At 37.0% G+C, this 12,501-nt stretch overlaps 1 protein-coding gene across 1 annotated transcript in view; it reads left to right on the top strand.

The window, feature by feature from the left end:
- Positions 1-12,088, top strand: part of LOC126365706 (nonsense-mediated mRNA decay factor SMG9) — a 105,780-nt gene extending 93,692 nt beyond the window's left edge. The window contains exon 9 of the mRNA XM_050008168.1: positions 11,689-12,088. Coding sequence (XP_049864125.1) covers positions 11,689-11,767 — 79 coding nt within the window. The 3' untranslated portion in view covers positions 11,768-12,088. The remainder of the gene's footprint in view (positions 1-11,688) is intronic.
- The last annotated feature ends 413 nt before the right edge of the window (positions 12,089-12,501 follow it).

The following is a 12,501-nucleotide window of genomic DNA, read 5'->3' as shown; positions in this document are numbered from 1 at the left end:
TTGTAACATCCAGAGCATCCGTCAGATATTGTTTCGTAGATTTTCAATACACTGCTTATGGCTTAAGTGATCAAAAGAAGAACCTTTCATAGCTGCAGCTACAGTGTGAATCTGTGCTTGAATGAGATCATTGTGCCAGCACAATAAAGACTCTTATTGGTCTTATTTTATAGAATGAACCTTAATGTTACACCAACCCAGAAGACAACAAGTACCAAATGATTGCTTACAAAATAAAGAATTCTAGGTAAAATGACACTGATTTAGACAGTTCCAGTGACATTGGCACCACAACTAAATTTTTCCTTAGTTTACGCAGTGCAGTTAAAAGAATTTCTGATGATGATGAGATAATCTGATTAAAATCACTTGATAGTCAACACTTCATGGGTTGGAGCGGGTTTCCTCCAATCAGAGTGCTCAACATCATGGCCAAACTGTCACAACACTAGGTCTGATCACCATATCTGGCTTTCTTTCTTGTTGTGTTTGGATTCCAAATCATGGATCTGGCCCTTGAATTTTGTATTTCACCTTATGTGATAACCAAAAAGCAAAACACACACACACACACACACACACACACACACACACACACACATCAGTATCGAAAGAGCAACATTGAGTGCCTATATTTTTATTTTATATTATACTTTTTTCACAATTTTCAGTAAACATTTGAAATTGTTCTTCTGAAATTTTAATAGAACATAATTTTACTTTCAGTATATGATAGAGTCTTATTACTCTTTGAGTTTCCATTACATCCAGTCTCCCTATTTGACTGTGTGAAACAAGTATAGATGGCACAGAGAAGTAGTCCAATTGAACTGCGGGGTGGCGGTGTGAATGGAATAACAAAATTTCCGATGTGAAGAAATAGCACACCACTTGCTTTAAAAAAAAATTTTAACACAACTAGTATGAAGTATGGTAGTGTTGTAGCACAGCAATTAGTGCATGTTTTTTAATGCAACTGCTGTGGTATTTCTTCACATCAGCATTCTGCAAAAACAGGTGCTGAAACTGATGAACAAAAATCTAAATCACTAGATTGGTCTTTGGTGGGCAGAGACATGTAAGGGGAAATGCTGACGTTATCGACACTGAGTGCCACCAACAGAAACTGCAACATTTAAATTCAGCATGCAGTTCTGACACAACTGCTAGTTTGGTGGCGTTTGCAGAAATGATAAAACAGGGAAGTTGAGACCATTGTTAGCTTAGTGATTATCATCAGTTATGAACATGAATCGTTTTCCTTTCAGTTCTTGCTCTAAGAGGGATAAGCAGAATTAAATATACAACTCTAAAACTGGCAGTATATGTACACTGTGCAGCCAACATTTTTTTGCTGGTACGTTGATATTTTTTCCATCGATATATCGATGTTTTTATATATATATATATATATATATATATATATATTATAAAATATTGATATATTGTATTCCCAATGTTTATAAAAATATCAACAGTCCTAACATATTTCACACACAGAACAACGCAAATCCTACTGGATCCTTTCGCACAAGACACGATTCAGCATCACATATACAGTTATTGTAATCACAGAGATTGGCTTACATTAGAAGAGTTTCACACAACATTATGTCAAGGCAAGTTTTTGAATGCTACGATTCATCATTGCTGCCTTAATATGTGTCATAATGTAACAAAGGGATGCATGGTGGTATTGTAACATAACGTTTCCAATGTATGAACTTGTCGTGCACAAGGTCGTAGGTTTGAAACTCGTGAAAGCTGGCGAATTTTTTTTATTTCTGAATCTAATCAAAAGGCTTTCATTATTACATTATTCAGTTAATCCATTTGAATATAAGTTTTTAATTTCTACTACTTCGCTGCACCATTTTGATTATGCTAATTTTTTGTTTACCATCTTTGTGTGTTCCTATCATTATTGTTTTGTTTGGAATCTGCCAGTATCATGTACAATCTACAACCAAGTACCAAATAGAACTGCTCATCATCAGGTAGAGCAACAGTTCATTTAGCCAGTGTAAGGATAGTTTCAGGTAGCCAGTGAATGATAATGAGAAATTACAGTTTCTTTTTCAGTGCTAAAACTGAAAATTTTCTGTCTTGAGTTTGCTTGTAGAGGTTAGCTTTAATCACTGTGAACAAAGAGATCATGATTGTAGTTCTGCCACAGATTGTTAACCACTGCTTTCTCAGATACATTGCAAATCACGAGGTTGTGGTTAGGTTAGGACATGAGTTTAAATTCAGGGCTACAATATGGTTTGTTTGCCGCAGTTCAGTCATCGGTCACTTAAAATCTGCTTTCATCAAAGCTTCTCTCATTTCTGTATTACCTCATGATGGCTGCTTCCAACGTTGCTCTGTGTTACACATGAACAGCATTTGTGAAGTGACCTGCCGTGTGTGACTTTCGTGACTGAGCAGTAGCCAGCAGTCGATGTGGCAACACTGTTGCATCAAGTGACAGATGTCAGCTATCAAGTAATTTTAATCAGGCTATATTGTTGAGTCAGTGATAAAATTTTATTGAACCATAGTAGTCTCTACAATACTTTAAAAAGCAGGGTATTCGAACCTGACAGAAAAACAATAATAAAGACTTCATCCATCAGAAACCTTCTTTCTATACTCCACTTTGGAATAAAATGAAATGCAGATATAAAATTCTCGTTAGATGTAAAGAGCATATTAGAATAAACTGAAGTACGTTCAGATAAAATTGTTAAATTATCTTAAAAGGATAACCAATAATATACATAGAAAAATACTGTATGGTTGTAAATACAAAGCCCTTGAAAATATTAGTAGAGGAAAACTACAGAAAAGATATAGAGACCAATTTTGACTTAACAAGACTAATACTTGATGAAGATAATGATAAAATGCTGCTGATAAGCCTGAAATTATTCTGGTAGAAAGTCCTAATTTACACGCAGATCAAGATAGGTGGCACAGTAATCAGTCCTTAACAGGAGGGAGGGAGGAGTGTGGTTCTTGATCATGTATTTGAGGCCCTTTGCCATTTTTAGTTTTGACGTTCTTGCCAGTCTCCTTCATCTAGCCCTTATGGGGTCTTTGTCTAGATCTCTTTTTAAAAATATTTTATTGCAAGTGGAGAGCCATTCTCTTCATGTGAACATACTACTGTAATAATTTTGCTTGAAGGACCTTCTGCACATTTTCATTCCAGTCCTATCTGCTCTATGATATATTTAATCTGTATTTGTATGTAAGAATGGAGGGACTTTATTTCACCTGTCCTAATACATAACATAATTTGGAAGCTTTTCGTATTCTGTTGTCTATATCTTGGCATATGATGATATATGAAGAGAGGATTGTACCTAAGAACTGAAAGTTGTCCACAGTGCCTGTCTCTTCATTTCTGTAAATGAAAAGCATGATATTATCTGTATTCTACATGATTAATTTATTTAGTTAATCCAGCTTTCAGCTTACATGGCCATCATCAAACTTATGGTAGTGTTAGTAAAAAAATTATAAAAAGGCACTCTGTACCACCGTTATCAAAAGTGAAATGCAATTACACAGTTCAGTAATCTTAGTACACTGCCAGCTTGTGTGTTCCATTTATTGGTGCAGCCAAGTATTCTGAACATTTACAAGCTGTTGTTGCATGACAGTAAACAGGTGAGTAGTAGTCTGGATTAAATATTAAGTCATTAAAGAGTAGATGCACATGGGTATGATGGAATATCACACAGGTTACTGAAGGTCAGTAAACCATATACTGATGCTTTACTCTGCACCTGAGTTATTTGCATTACAGGCACGACTTTACAAAAAGAGAGAAAGAGATAGTGGAAACAATTACAAACATTTTTCCTTGCAGTCTGTGTTTTCAAAGGTTTATTTAGGCAAACTGCAATGTGTTACTAGTCTGCCATGTAGACTCACAGTTTGCTATTAGGGAAAGAGCATCTGGAAGTGAAGTTTATTCTTTGGCATGTGAGGCTCTTCAAAAGCTAAACTATAACTTGTAGAGAACAATAAATATATTCTTTGGATTGACAGAACCCTTTGATAGTGTGGACCGTGTTATGTCAGAGTATTATACAGCTTGAGAAATAGGTCACTAATGAATCCACATATTTCTATAAAATGAGAAGCAGAAGCTTATCACACTGTGCCTACATGCAAGACCCAATGTTGAATCTGATTGAAAATCTGTGGCGTTCTGGTGTTTGTTCACTGCCTGCTCTGATATCAGTGGGCTACCACAAAAAAGCCCAGCTGATTCTCAAAATGCATTTGCTGATGACCCAAATTTGTAAACAATAGAGCTAATTGCTCAATGAGTAATATCCTGTGCCTTACTGAAAACAGATTGCTGCTTGACTGTAGCAAACCCTAATGAATGCAGTTTCTAATGCTCATAAAAATTACTTCCCCAGTCATTCTTAGGATTCCTATCAGTCACTTATCACTTCTAACAGTAGTTGGTAACTTGAAAAATGCTAAGTTGTGCTACTGAGTCCATGTTCAACCCTACATAACTAGCAAGATAAGGGGAGGAAGACGACATCGTACTGCCTCCAGTAGGATCATGCACTGTGGTGTTCAGTCTGATGTTGGTGTTGCCAGAAAGCTTTTTGTGATGGAGTCCTTGCATAAAAATTTCCTAGTTCACTTGCCATATCAAATTCAGATAAAACTACAAGCTTTTGGTGATATCCACCATCAGTTTTAGTCCCTGATGAAGATGATGGGGATATCATTGAAAGCTTGGAATTATATCCGATTCTCATGCGGCAAGTGAACTGGGAATTTTTTTGTGAAATCCTTGTGTTGATGATGCCTTTACTTTTTCTATAGAATCACGTAAAAATTGTATAATTGCTCTTTAATTCTTAGGTAGATAAAAAAGCTTTCTTGGGCATATCAGATTCAGGATATTGTTCCGTGTGTGCCGTTGTGTTTAATACAACATTAACTTCCTATGCTGTTACTCCTGAACAGTAAAGATTCTCTGCTTTCCTTCTTCCACTCTGTTATATCCTACGGTTTCATATTTTTGAACAACTTTGGGCCCGTACAAACATACATTTAAGCTGTAAAAGAGACAAGGACAGGAAGAGGCGGACATAGAGGGGGTGAAGGAGAAGTATGTAATACATGTGTCAAACACGAAGCAAGTTAAGCCGTAAGGAAAAGGTTAGTATTGAATAAAATTAATATAAATATCATTGCTACAAAAAGTGTTATAGCTGAATTTTGACAGTTTTCTCACCAGCTTTTACATTGTGTTCTTGGACTTTTGATTGGGTATAGGATTTGGTATACAACTGGTAATTAATTGATTCATTAATTGAAATTTGATTTACTCCTAACTAAACAATTGTTACTCAGTGATGCCTGTTATTAAATGATGTGAAATAGTAATATCTTTCACATGGTACAATCTTTTATGGTTAGTCCATATGGAAGTTGTAACTAGCTAATTAGTTATGGGACAGTGTTTGAAACTGTCATTTGGTAACACTACTCTGGTGCAGTCAAATGATAGCCTTCTGATGCCAATAATTACCAAACCACAACTCGCTCAGAGAACTGCTTAGTATCAAAGAGGTCTCCTCTCTCAGATGTTGAACATGGTGCTACTGACTTTCACTGTCTTGTTAGTGATTCATAATGTTTCTTTGTTCCATGTGCAATTCATGCATGCACAGTTTTGTGGGCCTCAAGTTTGATGTCATTTACTCCTGTTCAGAGTCAAGCAATTGTAAAGTTTCATAAAACCAGTGATGTCACACTTCATGCCCTTTGCAAACCCAGGCTTGTCTGCACTGTCAATTAGCTGGTAGTGGTAACTGGTCAAACTTCAGCACCTTATAGGCCCCAGGTCATTTGCATGGCCATGCAAGGACTAATTAGTTAGTTACTGTCATGTTCCATGGATCATTTTGCACAATAAATCATCATGATGTGGAACGAGTCATTTTACATTCATATTGCAAATTAATTTGTACATCTATTTGTGCTCTAAACATCAATATATAATTATCCCCCCCCCCCCCCCCCCTATCCCCCAAATGAAAACAGGATATACAGATTGAGTTAGCAGTTCCTACCCATTACTTTTACACATTGCAAAACAGAAATTCTTCTGCAGAATAGAAGGAGTTGTCGAGGAGAAACTGTTTCAATTTATTTTAAAATTTTATGTTGCTGTCTGTTAGACATTTTATATCACTGGGTGAGGGGTCAAAAATTTTTGTTGCTGTGTTGTGCACCACTTTCCGTGCTAAAGACAACCTTAATGTTGAGTAATGAATGCCATTTTTTCTTCTAGTGTTGTAATTATGTGCCTTATTGTTCCTGTTGAACTGTAGTGGATTATTTACAACAAACTTCATGAGGGAGTAAATATACTGTGAAGCAGTAGTCAGAATGCTAAACTCCTTAAACTGATGTCTACAAAATGATTGCAGGAGAAGACAACATATTGTTCTCACAGCACGTTTTTTTTGGCAATGAACACCTTCTTTCTTAAAGATGAGTCACCCCAGAACATTATCCCATATGACATTACTGAATGAAGATAAGCAGCTGATTTCTCTCTCCCCAAAATTTGCTATGATTCTAAGTGCAAATGTGGCTGAACTAAGTTGTTTTAGGAGTTCCAAAATGTGTTTTCTCCAATTTAATTTCTCATCAATATGGACATCTAAGAATTTTGACATTTCCACCCTAGGTATTATTTCATCACCATGTGTTACACTTATCACTGGTTCAGTACCCCAACAGGTGCAGAACTGAATATGATGTGTCTGTGTGTGAAATTCAGGGTGAGACCATTGGCAGAAAACCAGTCAATATACTTTTGAGAACTTTGTTCACCATTTCTTCCATTCCCATATATATGACGTGCAGACACATATGTCTGCTTGTGTCTCTATATGTGTGGATGGATATGTGTGTATGTGCGAGTGTATACCCGTCCATTTTTCCCCATAAGGTAAGTCTTTCCACTCTCGGGATTGGAATGACTCCTTACCCTCTCCCTTAAAACCCACATCCTTTCGCCTTTCCCTCTCCTTCCCTCTTTCCTGACGAAGCAACCATTGGTTGCGAAAGCTTGAAATTTTGTGTGTGTGTTTGTGTTGTTTCTTTGTGTCTATCTACCAGCGCTTTCCCGTTTGGTAAGTTATTTAATCTTTGTTTTTAATATATTTTTCCCATGTGGAATGTTTCTTTCTATACTGGGAGTGATTACAATACTGGTGTCATCTGCAAAAAGAACTAATTCTGCTTGTTGTACATTTGATGGTAGATCATTTACATATACTGTATGAGAAACAGTAGTAGACCTAAGATTGAGCCTCGGGGAGCCTCATACGCGATTTCTCCCTAGTCAGAATTATGTCCCTGGATTCTGTTGGTTGAATTACTACTAAGTATAACTTTCTGCGTTCTTTTGGTTAGATATGGTATGATCCATTGGTTGGCTATACCATCAATCCCATAAAACTTCAATTTATCTAGGATTATACTACATTTCACACAATCAAATGCCTTGGATAGGTCACAGAAAATACCCGCCAGTGCTATTTTGTTATTTAATGCTTTTAGTATCTGGCGTGTGAACATGTAAATGGCATTCTCAGTAGAACAACCTTTCTGAAACCCAAACTGTGATTTGCTGAGGATATTATTGTTGCCAAGGTAAGATACTATTCTAGAATACATCACCTTCTCAAAAATTTGGGAAAATGTCAGCAGTGAAATAGGTCAGTTGTTACTGATGTCTCTCTTGTCACCTTTCTTAAAGAGGGGTTTAACAATGGTATATTTTAGTCTCTCTGGAAAAATGCCTTGCATTAGCGAAGCATTACATACAATACCAGACTTATTATATGGGAACAAATCTTTAGTACTCTATTGGAAACACCATCAAAACCAGAAGAGCTTTTATTATTGAGAGACTGTATGACCCTCTTAATTTCAGAAGTAGATGTTGGTGGGACATACGTATGATGTAATTTTCTGAGCGTTACTTCTTTAATATATAGCTGTGATCTTTCTCTTGTACTGTTGGTCCCTATGCTTTCTACTATGTTTAAGAAATGATTATTAAATACATTTTCTACCTGTGACTTGTCATTTATAACCATTCCACATCCGGCTGAAGGAACTAGCCTAGCATCACTTTGTAAGCTCTCTCCTCCTATGGTAAAATTTCTTCTTATTGTTGTTTTTCTTTAGCTTTTGTGTGCAAGTTTCTTTCTAAGGTGCATAAAACTAACTTTGGGGGCGACACTTCATGTCCAACTCTAATTAACAACAGGTAGTGCGACTCTATTGCTTTTGTGTGTAATGTTGCTCAGCTTAAATACTATTAATAGGTGTACACTACAGAAATTAGCTCCACAAATCAAAGTACCTCTAATATTAGTTTTTATTTTAGTTCAAAATATGAAGTCCCTCTATTGAAAACAATCACATTTGACAATTACTCATGTAAAACAGTTACAAGATTATAAATTGAAAAATGCAAAAATATTAGCTGTAGATGTTATTTCAATGATCACAACTCATGAAATTTGACATTGTAAAGAAAATCTGACACCTACGTTATACAATTAAGCACCAAAAGAACTGGTACAGGTATGCATATTCAAATACAGAGATATGTAAACAGGCAGAATACGGTGCTGCAGTCAGGAACGCTTATATAAGACAACAAATGTCTGGCGCAATTGTTAGATCAGTTACTGATGATACAATTGTAAGGTATCAAGATTTAAGTGAATTTGAATGTGGTGCATAGTTGGTGCACGAGCGACGGGACACAGCATCTCCGAGGTTGTGATCAAGTGAGGATTTTCCCATACAACCATTCAACCATTTCATTAGTGTACTGTGAATATCAGGGATCCAGTAAAGCATCACATCTCTGACATCGCTGTGGCCAGAGAAAGGTCCTGCAAGAAAGGGACCAATGACGACTGAAGAGAATCATTCAGTGTGACTCTTCCACAAATTGCTGCAGATTTCAATGCTGGGCCATCAGTCAACAAGTGTCAATTTGTGAACCATTCAGTGAAACATCATCAGTATGGGCTTTTGGAGCTGAAGGCCCACTCATGTACCCTTGATGACTGCATGACACAAAGCTTTATGCCTTGCCTGCGCTCGTCAACACCGACATTGAACTGTTGATGACTCTAAACATGTTGTCTGGTCAGACAAGTCTCAATTCAAATTGTATGAAGCAGACAAATGTGTATGAGAATAGAGACAACCTCATGAATCCATGGACCTTGTGTATCAGCAGGGAAATGTTTAAGCTGGTAGCTGGTGGAGGCTCTGTAATGGTGTGGGGTGTGTACTGTTGAAGCACATGGGACCCCTCACACGTCTAGATATGACTCTGACAGGCGACATGTAAGTAAGCATTCTGTCGGGTCACCAGCATCCATTCGTGTCCATTGTGCATTCTGACAGACTTGGGCAATTCCGGCATGACAATGTGTCACCCCACACATCCAGAATTGCTACAGAGTGGCTCCAGGAATGCTCCCCTGAGTTTAAACACTTCCACTGGCCACTGAACTCCTCAGACATGAACATTATTGAGCTATCTGGGATGCCTTGCAATGTGCCATTCAGAAGAGATCTCCACCTCCTTGTACTCTCACAGATTTATGGACAGCCCTGCAGGATTCATGGTGTCAGTTCCCTCCTCCACTACTTCAGACATTAGTCGAGTCCATACCATGTTGTGTTGCGGCACTTCTGCATACTTGTGGGGGCCCTACATGATATTAGGCAAGTGTACCAGTTTCTTTGGTTCTTCAGTGTATTGTGGTAAGAATAATGCCTGGTTAATGTATCTATGCACTGTGTAACTACTGGTGGTTAAAGTTATTTTGTTTGCAGCTTGTTAATCTGAGTTTAATTAACACAAACTTTACCGAAAAATTCAATGTTTTTGGTGTAATTGTCTATCTGTCAAAAAGTTCAAAACTATCATTTTCAGGAAATGAACCTAAGTTCTCACTGCACTAGCATGCATCTTAGCAGCCCCTGAATCCACCAACAGAGTGTGTGTTTCAGTGCTCCATCCACACTTCATGCACGCATTCACTGTCGTCCAGTATTTCGACAATACTGCACCCTTACTCAAAGATCTACAGTCTGATCTAGAACTACAGTTTCAGTAGAATAAATGGTACTTTACTGCACAATTGAACATTCTGTGTTGAGACACTACTCTTGGAGGAATCAAAGAAATTGTACCTCAAGGAATTCTGTTATCTGTCATGGTCTTCAGCATTTACACAGATGATCATCCAAGATCCAATACATGCAAGAGTTTCATATATGCATTGACATATGATTTTGAAGAAGCAGAATAGAAGGCAGAAAGAGCTCTGAAAATCTTTTTTGGTTCCTATAATAAGAACCAACTGAAGGCACTTAGACAAATAACGCACTTAGTGGAAGTACTATCGGAATACCAAACATAAGGTGATAGCCTGAAACATCTTCGTCTGGAAACCTGTTGGTAGTAATTGGAATGTTCAGTGCCAGACAGTCTGCATTTCCGCTGTGGCACTGCTTCTTGGCTGGTGAATTTGCCTGTCCATTATGGTTTTAATCCACCTACATGAAAGAAGTAGACATAGCTCTTAATGAAGTTGCAAAGCTAATTACTAGATGCTTGAAACCAATTCTTTTTGACAAATTGTACAGTATGGCAGGCATTGCTCCTCCTAACATACCCTGAGACGTAGCCCCAAATGCCAAAAGGACAAAAGCCAAAGAATGTTAGTTTCAACCATTGCATGGACATACTCAATCAAGATCTAGGTTGAAGCCTAAGAAGAGATTTTTGCAGACAGTATCTGCACTAAATACATCATCCAAGAAAGTCCGAGAAAAACTATTGGCAGCCAAAGTAAGTCATCTCCAACCAGTAGTAAATCCAGCAGAATGATTCCCAGCTAGACGCAACTTGCACTGGACCACACGGAGATCACTGGACAGGTTATGAGCAGTTGTTGGCAAATCTAAGGACAACCCAGTGAAACAGGACACTTGTGAGAGCCACTGTGTGGAAGTTTGGAAAAGCAGAGACAATGAAACATCAGTGTTTATGTTGCCTTTATTTTTGCACTGAGGAGAAGTTGTTCAAGGCACAAGAAAATGCTGTACCAGTTGCTCATTTCTCGGTATAAAGACTTTTAGATCTCAGTTTTGTATGTGTGCATATGTATAAATTCTTTCTTTCTCCTTACCCAAAATTGTAAATTTACAGAATCCTATGTGTATGATCCTTGTCTCAAGTAAATAAGAACTCAAATATCCTAATATTTTCTTAGAGCACAGATTTACACTTAAATGTTTTAAAAGAGTATCAGTAAGGATAACATGTTCTCTTGCAATATGATTTAATTTGGAGAAACTGCAGAAAACTTACAGTATGTTGATGGACAGTTGTTTAAATTTTGCTGCTCCTGGATACATGTCCAGTGTCTCAATGACTGCTTGCATGCTTTATCATAGTGAGATGCTATCAGTAAGATATTCAACACACAACATTTTTTTTGCCACCTTTGTTTAGATGTGTCATTGCAAAATTTTGTTAAAAATCTATGTTGCAACTTACTTTAAAAGCAACTGTCATGCTGAAATTTCCTTTTCTTTCTGTTGTAGGTTCCAGTATGCATCAAGGATGTGGGATGTAATAAAAAAGAATTCATTCTTTCTGGAATATTACAGGCTCTTGCCATGACATTCTTGATATAATTTTATTGAAGTTTGGACATGTATATACTTGGCAGTATCTGTATTTCGGGAAGAATTTATGTGATTTATGTTACTTGCTGTAATTGTGTTAACAGCAGGTCATGTTAACAGATCATTAAATAATTTTTTTACCAATATGACAACACTATTTATGCTATTTGTTTTCAGTTTTGTAGTACGTAAATAGCTATTATTAACCTAACTAGGAGCATGTACCTGGTTTTGTGTGAGTAGAGTTAAGGGTTACTGGTAAAGAAGAGTATTTTTGGTTGTTATTAAATAAAAGAGTTATTTTTGCTTCATCACAGTCACTCCTTTACATTTTCGCTACAACAGTTGCTTTTACACTCTATTATAGCCTGTGCAGGATACAGCGGCCGATACACAGTGACCATTTTTTGTCCAAAGCACTGCCCAAGTTCGTTCATTTATTCAGAAGGGGAGGCTGACAAGTGTTTTCCAACTTTCGCCCATTTAGTGATGACAGAATCAAGGCACATTCCCTGAAATTTTTCTCAAACAATTTTACAGCAACTATTGGATAAAAAAAATCAATTTTTGCTTTACTAATAGCTTTATATGTCAGTTTCATGATGATGTGCCCATCATTTTGTTAATGATCATAGTTATTGTGATACTTACATGGAAGATTAGATTAGATTAGTTTTTTTTCCATTGATCTGTGCTGAGGAGATCCTCGTGGATGTGGAACATGTCATT

This window comes from Schistocerca gregaria, chromosome 1 (assembly GCF_023897955.1).
Source record: "Schistocerca gregaria isolate iqSchGreg1 chromosome 1, iqSchGreg1.2, whole genome shotgun sequence".
In the NCBI taxonomy this organism is placed as follows: Eukaryota; Metazoa; Arthropoda; class Insecta; order Orthoptera; family Acrididae; genus Schistocerca; species Schistocerca gregaria.
The sequence above is the reverse complement of the archived record's forward strand: the minus strand, read 5'-3'. Positions and strand labels throughout refer to the sequence as shown.